This window comes from Oncorhynchus keta, chromosome 1 (genome assembly GCF_023373465.1).
Source record: "Oncorhynchus keta strain PuntledgeMale-10-30-2019 chromosome 1, Oket_V2, whole genome shotgun sequence".
In the NCBI taxonomy this organism is placed as follows: Eukaryota; Metazoa; Chordata; class Actinopteri; order Salmoniformes; family Salmonidae; genus Oncorhynchus; species Oncorhynchus keta.
Genome location: NC_068421.1, coordinates 52496776 through 52511916, shown reverse-complemented (window position 1 = coordinate 52511916; position 15141 = coordinate 52496776). Strand labels below are relative to the sequence as shown.

General features: G+C 47.7%; 1 protein-coding gene across 8 annotated transcripts in view; it reads left to right on the top strand.

Annotated features, from left to right (window-relative positions):
* The window catches only part of patj (PATJ crumbs cell polarity complex component), a 191767-nt gene that overhangs the window by 30931 nt on the left and 145695 nt on the right, over positions 1-15141 (top strand). For all 8 annotated transcript variants that reach the window (XM_035775912.2, XM_035775904.2, XM_035775920.2 and 5 more), the window contains exons 13-18: positions 149-228; positions 361-417; positions 526-660; positions 1717-1893; positions 1991-2062; positions 2263-2472. In XM_035775912.2, the coding sequence (XP_035631805.1) occupies positions 149-228; positions 361-417; positions 526-660; positions 1717-1893; positions 1991-2062; positions 2263-2472 (731 nt within the window). The remainder of the gene's footprint in view (positions 1-148; positions 229-360; positions 418-525; positions 661-1716; positions 1894-1990; positions 2063-2262; positions 2473-15141) is intronic.

Sequence of the window (15141 nt, the reverse complement as noted above, 5' to 3'; positions counted from 1 at the left end):
AGCTCTTTTTACACAGAGACGCACACAAACCTCAACCTAATGTCCCGTCCCTGCACCCCAATGTCCCAATACATGTATCTCTTGAAGGTACTTATGCCACAGTTATTAACGTTCCTCCTAGCGTCAACACTGTCGCTCTGTCTTTCAGCTATGGAGGGAGTCTCTCTGTCTGAGCTGGAGCTAAGGGCCAAATGGGAGCAGGCCCTGGGGCCAGAGTACGACGTTCTGGTAAGCAGTTCGTTAGGCGGAATAAGCACTGTTGGTGGCTTTTATTTGCTGACACATGAGACTGGATCAAGCCATAGTGTCTACATTGTCATGGAAGGAATTATATAGTGCCATTGTTTGTGTCCTTCCCAGGTGGTTGAACTGGACCCTGTCATCGAAGATGACGCTGAGCTACAGAAGTACTCGAAGGTTACGACCGGTTATACGCTCAAAATGAAGCCAAATGCCACACAGTTCCCCTTATGATAAACCTCCACAGTTCTCAAAGGCCTAATAAAGTATTCTATTATTTTCTAGCTTCTTCCCATCCACACCATGCGTCTGGGGGTCGAGTTGGACTCGTTTGACGGCCACCACTACGTGTCTTCTGTGGCCCCTGAAGGCCCAGTGGCCAAACACGGGCTCCTGAGACCAGAGGACGAACTACTGGAGGTAATGTACTGGCAGGCATTACTGTCTCCCATCAACACACACGTCTGATAACACACACACACACACTAGCACTGAGGGCAACATTTTCCTTGTCCAAATAAATTGAGGGAGGGGGAAAGGGAAGGGAGAGGTAGAGCGGGAGGGGAGAGGGAGCGAGAGGCAGGCAGGAGAGGGAGGGAGGGAGGAGCGAGAGAGGGAGACTTTGTACTACACCCTACCTATCTCCTCTTCCTGCACCCCTCCCTGGCACGGCTTGGTGCTGCTTCACCACTGTGCCCTCAGCCTGTTGCTGTTGGCAGTCCTGACATAAGCAGAGGCAACCACCATGGCACAGGAGGGGGAAATCCTGGCATCAGAGGGAGGAGAGCCAAATCCATGGATTAAAATGCCTGGTTTTGACACAACCAGAACCCTCTGTACTAGTATAGCGCGATCTACACCTGCATTTTTCAAGCGTGTCTGTGAATTGAACGCAAGTCTCCCAGTAACACCGGAGGGTTAGGCCTGGTCTCCCCACATCGCTGGGCAAATGGCACGTACAATAGCAGCCATCGCCGGGCTCTCCAGCCACTCCCGTGCAACCCATTCCATTAAACATCAGTCAAGTAGCCCAGTGGCTCCTTGAGTCCCCCTCCATGAGAAATGTGCCATACCTCTGGGGTGGCCCCTTTGATCAGCACACACACCTACAATACACTCCCACACCTCCTTTGGGCTCCTACACCTCTGTTGGTTCACTTCACTACTAGAGAACCTATGTTGGGGGGTATTTTGAAGTCACAAATGGACTCCATTCATTCCAGCCATAAACTGTTCATTAGCTTCATGTCTTATCTTCCCTTTTGAAAGCAGAGCATAAGACCGTTGTCTTTGGTTCACCAGCATATACACAGTGGGCTGTGTATTTACTCAAAGTGTGTGTGTGTGCACGCTCTGCAGGTGAATGTAGTGCTTCTCTGTGTGTCTGCCTATTGCGAAGTGTGTGTGTGTGTGTGCCATCTTAAGTGAATATCATGTACAATGCACGTTTACTTAGGAAAGGTTGTGTGTGTCCAGGTGAACGGGGTGCAGCTGTACGGTAAGTCGAGGCGCGAGGCGGTGGCGTTCCTGCGTGAGGTTCCCCCTCCCTTCACCCTGGTGTGCTGCAGACACCTGACAGAGGACGACTCAGACTATCAACCAGACCGCCAAGACGAGTATTGCTCGCCCAGCCCTGCCGTCAGCTTGTCTGAGGTCAGCACGCACACATACACAGGAACACTCTCACACACTCCCAACTCAACACACACACAAATGATAGTCTTTGTCCTCCTGTGTTCTTCTAATCTAGCTTGAAACCAAGCTGTCCTCTGTGTTGATAAGTCAGGCCTACCTCCGGGACAATGACAGTGAACAACCTCCGGTAGGCTACTTCGTAACTTTTCCTCAAAATGCTGACTCATGCTGTATTGTACGACTCATAGACAATGACAGAGACCAGGATAGGTAGGAGTCACTGTTGTAGCACTACAATACCCATAATGCTCTGCACACCATATCAGTATGTTCATGAAGCTGACATTATGGTGTCAAAATGTGTGTATCCTCTCGTCCACCCACCAGGACCACGTGACCCTGCAGGAGGTGTCGGATGAGGAGCCGGAGGAGCCAGTGCCCACGTACCCCAGCCACCAGGAGGAGATGCAGCAGGGGACGAGAGGGGAAGAGGAGGAGGATGAAGAGGGAGAGCTGGCTCTGTGGTCCCCGGACATTCAGTTGTTGGAGCTGGAGAAGGGAGAGAGAGGCCTGGGCTTCAGCATCCTAGACTACCAGGTAGGGAGTTGCCGCTGTACCACCTCCGCCCCTCGCACTCCTCTTCTCTCTACATCTCTCCAACTTTCTCCCCTTTCCCTCCCCTAACTCCTCTCCTCTGTCTTCCTCTCTTCTCTCTTCTCCTGTCAGCTCTCCCTCTCTTCCTTTAATTTGGGAAGGAATGTGAACTTTAGAAGGGAGAACATGAGAGCCTGATCTCCATACCAACATCGGTGACCCCTGCAAAGGGCTCTGCAGAAAAATTGATAAAATTAATTAATGATGAGGCTTAGGGTGATGAAGGGCGGATGAGCACCGGTGAGGGTGCGAGCTCCAAGGGACTGTTTGAGGTCCCATCTGTGACCGGAGTGGGCTTTGGAAGGAGTGGGCTAAAGCAGATTAAAGCCTAGGTTGTATTCATTAGAGCACACGGTAGCACAGCGTTGTGCAACAGAAACCGAAAACAAGCGTTTTATTGTTGGACCACGCCTTTGTATTCTCTCACCGTTTGTTTTTCTTCTTCTCCTTCGGTGCCTAATGAATACGACCCAGACCAAAGCCCAGTGGTGGATAAAGTACTCAATTGTCATACTTGAGTAAAAGTTAGGTACCTTAATTAATAGAAAATGACTAGTAAAAGTGAGTCACCCTGTAAAATACTACTTGAGTAAAAGTCTCTAAAAGTCTCTCTTCACCTGTCGTCCGATCACAGAAGGGAAGTGAAACGTGCATGGCAGTGTCACAAGCCATCGGGTTGAGGACAACAAAATGAAACGGTCTGTAGTTGGGCTTGGCAAGGTGCCGCGGTGTTACCTGGAGCCGGGCCAAACCCAGACATCACACCCGTCAGAGCCAGGCACCCAGCTCCGTCGTGTTTCACTGTGACTGGAGAGAATATGAACTGTAATTAATAAGGCCCTAACCACAGGCAGTATGCACAGTAGAACTGTAAATGCACTAGGATCACTACATTAGATCTTTGGGTGCTGTTCATTCAAAACCTGATAACCAAGTGTCCTTGATAAGTCATCTTTTCATTATAACAAAACGTAATTAAAACGTACTGTTAATATAAATATAATAAAAATGTGCCTCCGGTGTGAAACAAAGAACTGGCCAGTAAGCTCTCAAAGGCAAGGGAAGAAACCCCAGCCTCTGTATATCGACGCATAGTCACTTTAACTCTACCTACATGTAAATATTTACCTTAGTTACCTTGACTAACCGGTGCCCCCGCCCATTGACTCTGTACCGGTACCCCCTGTATATAGACTCGCTACTGTTATTTCACTGCTGCTTTTTTTTCCACCTCTATTTTTTACTAAACACTTATTTTTTTTCCTGACTTCCTGTTTTGATTTCAACTCAGGATTTTGCCTGCCAATATGAGTTCTGTTATACTCACAGACATCATTCAAACAGTTTTTTAGAAACGTCAGTGTTTTCTATCCAATACTAATAATATGCAAATATTAGCAACTGTGACTGAGGAGCAGGCCGTTTTGATATGGGCACCTTTCATCCAAGCTACTCAATACTGCCCCTGCAGCCATAAAAAGTTAAGAGTATCTCTACCACTCCTGCTATCGCTAGAGAGTTGAAAACAGCACGTCTGGGACAGGTAGCACATTCGGTGAACAGGTCAGGATTCCATAGACGTAGGCAGAACAGTTGAAACAGGAGCAGCCTGAGACAAGCCCGAGTATAGCCCACAAAGATCTCTGCCACGGCACAACCCAAGGGGGGCGCCAACCCAGACAGGAAGATCACGTCAGTGACTCAACCCAGTCAAGTGACGCACCCCTCCTAGGGACGGCATGAAAGAGCACCAGTAAGCCAGTGACTCAGCCCCTGTAATAGGTTTAGAGGAAGAGAATCCCAGTGGAAATAGGGGAACCGGCCAGGCAGAAACAGCAAGGGCGGTTCGTTGCTCCAGAGCCTTTCCGTTCACCTTCACACTCCTGGGCCAGAATACACTCTATCATATGACCCACTGAAGAGATGAGTCTTCTGTGAAGACCTAAAGGTTGAGACAGAGTCCGCGTCTCTCACATGGGTAGGCAGACCATTCCATAAAAATGGAGCTCTACAGGAGAAAGCCCTGCCTCCAGCTGTTTGCTTAGAAATTCTAGGGACAATTAGGAGGCCTGCGTCTTGTGACCGTACTGTATGTGTAGGTATGTACGGTAGGACCAAATCAGAAAGATGGGTAGGAGCAAGCCCCTGTAATGCTTTGTAGGTTAGCAGTAAAACCTTGAAATCAGCCCTTGCCTTAACAGGAAGCCAGTGTAGGGAGGCTATAGCACTGGAGTAATATGATCAAATAATTTTTTGAGCATATCTGCGATACGGGAGTTGGCCACGTCCCGTTGTGAGAAATGGAATGACTATTTGAAATAGAACTTATGGTTACTTCCATAACCCCGGTTCTTTGATAATAGAGTGAGATGTCTCATCTCTGCATTTCCCAGCTCGCAAGAGCGCAAGGAAGAGACGTGCTTGAAAATGACCAGAGGGCGGACGAGTGGCGCCTTATAACGAGGGAGGGGCTCCCCTCATTTGCCACTCGACCTGTCTGTCTTAGCCAGATGTTGTGTGATTGGACCTTCCCAGTTGTGACCTGTCTATCAGCGAATCCCAATGTGAGACATCCAACTCTATTATCAGAGAACCGGGGTTACGGAAGTAACCCTAAGCTATAAGGCCCCTTGTGTTTCAGCGTAACCGTATCCTAGGGCCTTAAATCCTTAAATATAGGCATAGCTTCACCTCCAGGACCTCATTCACTTCCTATCCTTCTCTCCCTCTCCTCCATCCCTATATCGGCCAGCTGAGCCCTCACTCTCGATACCACTCTGCATGCCTGCCTGTCTGTCTGAAAGTGACAATGTTTGTGTATATGTGCGCTAGTGCTGAGCTATTTAACCAACGTTTTGGTTATTTTTATGTTTTTTTAAGACTGTTGTCCGACATCTGTTAAATTACTTGAATTCCATTTTGTTCTTTTTTTTCTGAGAGCTTAATGCACAAATCGCAAAGTTTCTCTAGAGGTATATCAGATCCAGCGTGAACTGTGTAATGTAGTAGGGAGTTGTAGTTTCCAACAGATCAATATTTGACATAGTTTAGCGCATACAATGGGGTAATGAACTACAATGACCATAATCCATTGCACATCTACTTGTCTGGTGTTCTCTTTAACGACTGCTACGGGTGGGAGAAGATTGAGATTGTAAGGTGATGTAGAGTGCCGGTATCTCTTCCTGAAAATACATGATCTAAGTGATTTGATAGTTGGTATTCAGCATTCATAAATGTATGCCTTATTTACTTTGAATACTTACAAAATAGGAATTTTGTCCGACAGCAGCTCTATAGAGATGAGATGATGACTTGGAATGAAATAATGAAGTCAATAAATAAGGCATACAGTGATGGTGATTAAGTGATAAGCAGTACTGGGCGGTCACTACCATCATTGAACTTGTATTAATTGTTTTGTTCTGCATTACAGCATTCAACTCACATAATGCATAGCGCATGTAAAGGTTACATTTTAAAATGTTATTATCCGAAAACATATTTATTTTTTTAATTATCGAACCCGAAATCGAACAAACCTCATAAAGCACCAATCGCCCAGCGCTACCGTGTGGGAAAGTGGACCGCTGATGTATAGGTGAGGGGAATAGAAAGAAAAGTGGTCATTTGGTTTAAGAACAGGCCCAAAGTGGTGGTTCACATGATTCTAAGATAAGCTACCACATCCCTGCATATACTTATTAAAGAATGAATTGTTTTTAGTTCCCACCATAACGAATAGGAATGAGAGGGCGTTTTGGCCATAGAAAAGAACATAAGTGTTATCGTACCACTACCACTGCTACATAGTTGAAGTAAGTGTCTGCCTTGCCTTATCTCTCTCTGTCTCTCTTTCACTCTCTTCTAATCCGTCTCTCGCTACAAGCCGAGGCAGTCTGCCCTGGGCGAGAGAGTGAATTGATTTTTTTTGGGGGGGGGGTGGGGGCACCTACGTGTCTCCGGTAGAGGCTTTGGGCTGATGAGACTGAATGGGATCCAGTGCACTATTCAGTCTGCATCGCTACGGCCTGTAGACATACTCTGGGCGCTAGTCTGCTGTACTGCATGCCCTGGCTGGCTGGCTGCTAAACGAATGCTGGGGTCAACAGTCCACATGCAGTATCCCAAGAAATATACAGCACGATACATTCAAAACACACAGGACAATCGTAGAGTTACTAGAAGTGCATGTAAAAAAATAATAATAATAATAATAAAGTTTTGTAGTACTACTGGTTTACATTTATAAATGGCCTGTGTTTGAGCTATCAGTGTTACTGATTGGCTGGAGAGTACACACACCTGGTTCTTTAGGTAGAGCAGGGAAAAGGATGGGAAACCAGCAGGACCGTGGTCCTTCCAGAATCGGGGCTGTGTACTCCCTTGTTTAGACAGTGTCTGTTCCTTCTCTCCTCTTTTCATTTTTCAAGAAATGTATCCAAGAGTTCAGACCTGAGGGTTATGGCACAAAGCCGGATCAGAGTTAGCCAGGTAACTTGCCTAGAAATTTGTTTTTTATTTTTTATTTGTTTATACAAAAAAACGTAGGCTTGAAATTGGCATTGTCTAAATGAATCGGCATTGTCTAATTGAATCGACAAACAAAACAAAAAAAGATAAAATGTTTAGCTTATTTAATTTACCCCCAAAAACAATAGTTATTCATTTTTGCGTATCAAAGTTAGATGGCTAACTAATTGATCATGCTCTGTAGTATACCCCTCTGGTTTCCCAGAACTGAAGCAGACCGCCTCGGCGGTCACTGTCGCTAGTTAAGCTATACATCACTTCATTATTTACATGTATGAAACAGACGACATCATATCATATGGCGTTACAACACGGCCAGCGACAGCAGCCGCACGCTCTCGTGGTCATTAACTAGGAACATCCCGCCGGGAAGAGCTGCACGACCCGAATCAGACTGTCACACTAGTATTCATGTAACTGCTACAGCAAGCGGGTTTTTATATGTGACACGCGTGACGGCCATCATTATGAGTGATGGGCGAGGGGGGCTAATGATTGGGTGGGCTGTCGGTATCTCCTGTGTGTCTCCCATCTCCGGCACCCCTTAATGGAGATGAATGGTGACTTTTTGTGGTTTTCAAACTGTCTTTTGGTGGGGTGGACCCGGGCTTAGTTTCACTTCAGTGGGATCAGGTTTAACCCAGCTGTTCGTACGCTCCAGCCATTTAAAAGCAATTCTTCTTTTATTCTCCCCGGAGAGAGTTTGAAGAAAGTTGGCGTAATCCATGAATTCGTAGGATTTCTTTCTCTGTAAAGGATCTTGATTGAGGACCCTATGTGTGTCTTGGGTGGGGGGTGAAAGTGAGTGTGTTTGTGTGTTCAGTGTCACTAGGTCCAACAGGGATCAAAGGGCAGCTTAGTGTTTTGATAACCTTTCACACACACACACTACTGTATTTGAGCCGAAACAACTGCTTGTCCTCATTGGCCTGTTCACCTCTAGTATACAATTGCGACATGTCAAAAGTTAACTTTTTGTAAACCATTTCCAAAAAAGGGAAATAAGACGGAAGTTTCCTCTCCTTGTAGGCTGTGACCACAGCCAAATGTCTCAGAATGGCACCCTGTTCCCTATATAGTGCACTACTTTTCGCCTGAGCCCTATGGCCCCTAGTCAAAAATAGTGAGCTACATAGGGAGTAGGGTGCCACAGACAAAATAAATGTAAATGTACCTCAGACCTCATAAACCAATGGTTTGTTCAGTTTTACTTGTCTCTATATAAATCACAGTGTGTGAGACAGTGTATTAGGTTACGTTCCCGATGCGGGGACAAATATACATTACCTACATGGCCAAAATAATTCACTGTGAGAAATAAGAAGCGGAAAACTCGGTCTGAAATGGAATCCATTTATAATTTTCGCCGGGCACTAGAAAAATAGCCTCACCTGCACATCAATAGAGCGTTTAGTTTGGCCAGGCAACGATTTAGCCCAGAAGCATAAATCATTCTCTGGAATGTATTTATTTGTTATTACTTATTTATTCCGTTGTCTGTAGCTACGGTAGGATCCGATCAAAGAAATGTTATTTAAGTGAGTGGCCCACTGGTAAATAGCTGAGCAAGTTGGATTGAATTGGATGACGGTGGACATTAAAGCACGTTGTTGACCGGAGAGCTACGTCACACACTGCAACGATGAACAGCAGTCTGCGCGGTGTTAGTCATGCTCACGGTCCTAGGATCAGATAAGCAAGCCCCAAAAGTTGAACTTTTAACCTTTTTAGAAGGAGGATTAGATCTGATCCTGGACCTGTGGTTAGGGGCACCTGCTCTATTATTTAGTGCGACTGTCGGTTCCCAGCATACACACAGCGGGGATGTTAAAGGACGAGGTGTGTGTGTGTGTGTGTGTGTGTAAGAGAGAGTTAATTTACAGCCTTTGTCAGACCTGCATTGACCATGCTGCATCTGGGCCAGTGTGTTGTACTGGAACACTCCGCACTAAGATTTACTGCGTATGTAGACATCCCATAAATACTTGAATACATTAGGTCAACTACCACCGGTCACTATAGAGCCCTACATATCATGTCCAAATATGCATGTCAAAATGCGTTCATTAACACAAACCGACTCACTTAAAAAAATATATTTGTATGTTTATCACTTTGGTGAAGCAAAAGGTTTAATCTCAAAACATTCTCACTTGACTTTATTCCCCTCTTACTACCCCTGACTTTGCTGATAACTTTTTTGTTATTGAGGGAGAATGTACTTACTATCACTGGGATATGTGGTTGTCCCACCTACTGATCTTAAGATGAATGCACTTGACTGTAAGTTGCTCTGAGTAAGAGCGTCTGCGGAAGGACTCAAATGTAAACAATCTTGCCAAGCACTGCAGTGAAAGGGTTAACTGGTATCCTAGCTAGCCGTTCCGCTAATCTTGTCTCAGTCACTGCTTGTGGCTTAGTCATCCACCGCATACCAACCTGAGATTCTCAGCCCGTTTCAAACTCTTCGTTCTCCTCCAGAGACCAACCATGGAGGGAACAAAAAACAAACCCAGAGAGACAGTCCGGCTGAGATGGATGAGCAAGAGAGAGATCGAGAGTCAAAGAGATGGATGGAGAGAGCGGGATAGAGAGAGGGGGGGTGGAGGAAGGCAGATGGATGTAGAGAGAGGGAGGGGGTAGATGGATGGAGAGCGAGGGTGGGGAGATGGATAGATGGATGTATGGAGAGCGAGAAGGGGGAGATGGAGGAAGGCAGATGGATGGAGAGGGGTGTGGAGGAAGGCAGATGGATGGAGAGGGGTATGGAGGAAAGCAGATGGATGGATGGAGAGAGGGGGGATGGAGGAAGGCGGCTGGATGGAGAGATCAGGGGGGCAGATGGCTGGAGGGAGGGGGGCAGATGGCTGGAGAGAGGGGGCAGATGGCTGGAGAGAGGGGGTGGGGGGGCAGATGGCTGGGGAGAGAGGGGGGATGGCTGGGGGGGGGGCAGATGGCTGGGGAGAGGGGGGCAGATGGCTGGAGAGAGGTGGGGTGAGGCAGATGGCTGGGGAGAGGGGGGGCAGATGGCTGGGGAGGGGGGGAGGGCAGATGGATGGAGAGAGGTGGGGTGAGGCAGATGGATGGGGGGGGGGGGGGCAGATGGATGGAGAGAGGGGGGTGGGGCAGATGGATGGAGAGAGGGGGTGGGGGGCAGATGGATGGAGGGCAGATGGATGGAGAGGAGGGGCTGGATGGGGAGGGCAGATGGATGGAGAGAGGGGGGTGGGGGCAGATGGATGGAGGAAGGCAGATGGATGGATGGAGAAAGGGGGGAGGGGGTTTTAGCAGATGGATGGAGAGAGGGGGGTGGGGAGCAGATGGATGGAGAGAGGGTGGGGGGCAGATGGATGGAGAGAGGGAGAGGAAGGCAGATGGATGAGATGGGGGATGGGAAGGCAGATGGATGGATGGGGATGGAGATGGATGTGGGGGAAGGCAGATGGATGGAGAGAGAGGGGGGTGGAGGACAGCAGATGGATGGAGGAAGGCAGATGGATGAGATGGAGAAAGGCGGATGGAGGGAGGGGGTTTTAGGAAGGATGGAGAGAGATGGGGGATGGAGATGGATGGAGAGAGGGGGGAGGGGCAGATGGATGGAGAGAGGGGGTTGGAGGAAGGCAGATGGATGGAGATGGAGAGGGGGGATGGAGGAAGGCAGATGGATGGAGAGAGGAGGGGCAGATGGATGGATGGAGGAGGAAGGCAGGGGGAGAGTGGGGGAGGAGGAAGGCAGATGGATGGAGAGGGGGTGGAGGAAGGCAGATGGATGGAGAGGGAGAGGGGGGGTGGAGGAAGGCAGATGGATGGAGAGGGAGAGGGGGGGTGGAGGAAGGCAGATGGATGGCGAGGGCAAGAGTTCCAGGAATTGCGTTGAGGGTGATTTGCAGAGGAGCTGAAGCGTCACTCATGCAGACAGACCGGCAGAATAGTAGTGGAGCAGACAGATGACTGGACGTTGGTAGTTCCAGATGGACTGTCTGTTAGTCTGACGCCATACCGCCCCACCACTACCCCACCACAAAGCCTGGCACACAGCAACAGCCTTGGCCTATTGCCGGTACTCCTGGAGCCCTCTACAGCCACAAGCTAACATGGCTAACGAGCAGGTCTTGGCTGGGGGAAGATTAAGGAAGGGGTGAGTTATCCCCCATAGAATTACAAACCACAGTTGGGGTTGTGTAAAGGGTTGCTCTCTGTTGGAAGAGCTCTGGTTGCTCTCCTTGTTACTGAGATTATAAGATTATTACACTTGCCCGATCACGCTCATTTCCTGCTGTCAGTGAAAGATCTCTAGTGTCTAAGATCCGTAGTAGTCAGACCACCCAATATAAAGCAGTCTTCTCCTGTGGGGCCCTATTTTGACAACACAAATAAGCGGTTTTCAAGTCCAATGGGTCTGTGATAGCCAACTACGAATAATAGCCGATTGTTTTGGAGTAAGCTCAAACTGTTGGCCCTAAAATGTTCTCTGTTCGATCAGGAACCGAAAGTATTTGCCTCGAGTAGTTTATGGCGTCATGAAGTCTTGTGGCATTGTTATGTACACAGTGAAAACGTTCTGTAATGTAGCACACATTGTCTGGTAACAACTTTTACTGCAGAGAAAAGGGACAGTCATAGTGCGTGACCCAACACCATAAACCCATTTATCGACCAGTCATTTATTACATCACAAATGGCACCCTAATCCCTACATAGTGCTCTACTTTTGGCCAGAGCCACGTTCTTTTGCGTAAGAACTGACCTCAAGGTTGTTACATGGAGAGCAGCTGTTCCCTTTACCAGAATCACCCCCTGACACCCCTTCAACCCGGTGAGACCCAATTTTATTAGAGCCTTAAATCTCCTCCGCACTTGAGCAGAAACATAAATAAGGAATGACTAACTTATTTCAAGCTGACAGGCTTGGACGTTGGGCCCGTCTCTCTCGCTCCCCCTACTTTAAGAGCCACTCTGCTGACATCACCGGGCCTGTATGACGTGTGTGTGTGCGCGCGTCTGTGTTTTCTGAGCATGTTTGTGTGTGTAATGGGGGCGAAGCGAGGTGAAACACGCTTGGCTGACACTCCAGAGCCGGACAATGCGGCCTGTGTCTCTGGAAAGGACCAGCTGGAGTAGAACTTCAACCCCCCCCATCCTGTCCCAACTTTTTTCCTTTTTTCCCTTTTTTTTTCAACCCTGCTTCGTTTTATTCTTCCTCTACTTCTCTATTACACTGGATCCCAGTGCTTGTTCTCCTTTCCAGGCCTCAGTTCACCTCTTCCCCTGCATTTTTGTCTCTGTCTCTCTGCAGTATAGTGGGTAATCACTGGGTTCAGTACAGTAATTGGACCTGGAATTCTGTAGATCGCTGCCTGCCCCAGTTCTGTGGTGAATCTTGATAATAGGGCGTTGTTCTGTTCTGGTCTTGTTGGTGTATAGTGTGTTAGGCCCTCTTTCCACAGGAGGCAACCGGTTCTGTTGGTAGGAGTCTCCCCTGATCACTGGCCTGGGATCAAATATTGTTTCATCCTCCTAATGGTTAAATGAGAAGAAATAAGGATTTCGTCTGGGTAATCTGATCCTATAGCTTTGGTAAGAGGCAACTTATTTTTCCATCTGAAGAATGGCATAGTAGAGGCCGTGCCACTTGATGGAGAAACTCTGGAACCAGGTTCCTGGGCGTGTAGGCGTGTGTGTAGGAGCATGTGACTGTGCATCTGCGTGTGCGCATGTGTATTTGCATGCGTGCCATGTTCTGCTATGGCCTTACAATCTCTGAGCCCAGTCATGTCCCCCCCTCTTCCCCCCCAACATGCCTCTCCCATTGAGCTGCTCTCCTCCCTCAGGAAGTCCCTGTCAGCATTCTTTATCCTCTGCCCATTTCTCCCCTTCCCACCTGTTCAGCGCCACACACACTATGATGGGATTTGAATTTGGATGCACACACACAATCATGCATGTACACACTTGGATGCGCAATCAGACACACACACACACACACACACACACACACTTGATCCCTCTTGCTCGCTCTCCACAGATAATAGTTATAACTCCTTCTCTCTTCCCGTAGACAGATAGCTGTCCCTGACTCTTCCCCGCTAATTAGCCCTGTACAGCTTTAGTTTTTATATCGAAATAACCACTTGTTAATCACTTTTATAACCGGCGCTAGTCACATAAAATGCCGCCCGTATGGGTCGTCAAATGTATTGTGGGAGGCATCAAATTGGTGCTGAATTGCAGTTTTATGGCTCGGGCTGTCCGGGCCGTGATTGATACCAGTCACACTTGGGATGAGAGGGGAAGTGTGGCTTTGTTGGGCCCTTCGATACATTTTACGTAACTGTCTGTAGGACGGTGATGGAGTGAGCAGAGCTTTTTTCTAGTGTTCTCATACTTCCCAATGGCTCAGCATGGGGCCAGGCTTGCAAACCAATCAGGCGAGTTTGATTTTAGGTCAGACAGAGCACAGGGTGAGCAGGATTTTCACTTTTGGGACTATTACATTGGTTCCACCCCCCCAGGTGAGCTCTATCAATCGTACCTAAAGTATTTCAAACTAAATTAGTTGGACCAATGTATGCTTGCAACACCCAGGGTTGTGCTTCCGGTTCAGTTACAGTGAATTCCCACCTAGACAGTAAATGTGCGTTGTAACACTTATATCGACCAGTTACGTGCTCAGCAGTCCGTACAGCTCATGCCTCACATCAGCCTGTACAAATGCACTCGAACAGGTGTTCGTCCCAAATGGCACCCTATTCCCATTGCAGTGCACTACTTTTGACCAGGGTCCTTTGGGACAGGACCATGATGCAAAACACACTGGTGGTTCATTGGGACAAGGAAGTGTTGCCAGAGTGTCTCGAGGCGCCATGGTATTGCCTGTGTTTTGTGTTGAGGTGATTTCTGACTTTGTTTTGGCTGGCCGTGCCAAGCCTCCTTCCTGTTATGTTCCTGTACTGATGGAGTCAACAGGCCTCCGAGATGGATGGAACTTGGGCTGAAGGCGTACTGTAGACACACTGAGACGTAAGCACACACACACAAAGGAAGCGCACACATGTTTGTTTTACTATCCTTGTGAGGACTTCTGGTCCCCACAAGCGTAGTCAAACCTTAAAAACACACACACACACTATACAGTGGGGCAAAAAAGTATTTAGTCAGCCACCAATTGTGCAAGTTCTCCCACTTAAAAAGATGAGAGGCCTGTAATTTTCATCATAGGTACACTTCAACTATGACAGACAAAATCCAGAAAATCACATTGTAGGATTTTTAATGAATTTATTAGCAAATTATGGTGGAAAATAAGTATTTGGTCAATAACAAAAGTTTATCTCAATACTTTGTTATATACCCTTTCTTGACAATGACAGAGGTGAAGACTTACAGAAAACATTTGACAAGGTTTTCACACACTGTTGCTGGTATTTTGGCCCATTCCTCCATACAGATCTCCTCTAGAACAGTGATGTTTTGGGGCTGTTGCTGGGCAACACGGACTTTCAACTCCCTCCAAAGATTTTCTATGGGGTTGAGATCTGGAGACTGGCTAGGCCACTCCAGGACTTTGAAATGCTTCTTACGAAGCCACTCCTTCGTTGCCCGGGCGGTGTGTTTGGGATCATTGTCATGCTGAAAGACCCAGCCACGTTTCATCTTCAATGCCTTTGCTGATGGAAGGAGGTTTTCACTCAAAATCTCACGATACATGGCCCCATTCGTTCTTTCCTTTACACGGATCAGTAGTCCTGGTCCCTTTGCAGAAAAACAGCCCCAAAGCATGATGTTTCCACCCCCACGCTTCACAGTAGGTATGGTGTTCTTTGGATGCAACTCAGCATTCTTTGTCCTCCAAACAAGACGAGTTGAGTTTTTACCAAAAAGTTCTATTTTGGTTTCATCTGACCATATGACATTCTCCCAATCTTCTTCTGGATCATCCAAATGCTCTCTTGCAAACTTCAGATGGGCCTGGACATGTACTGGCTTAGCAGGGGGACATGTCTGGCACTGCAGGATTTGAGTCCCTGGCGGCGTAGTGTGTTACTGATGGTAGGCTTTGTTACTTTGGTCCCAGCTCTC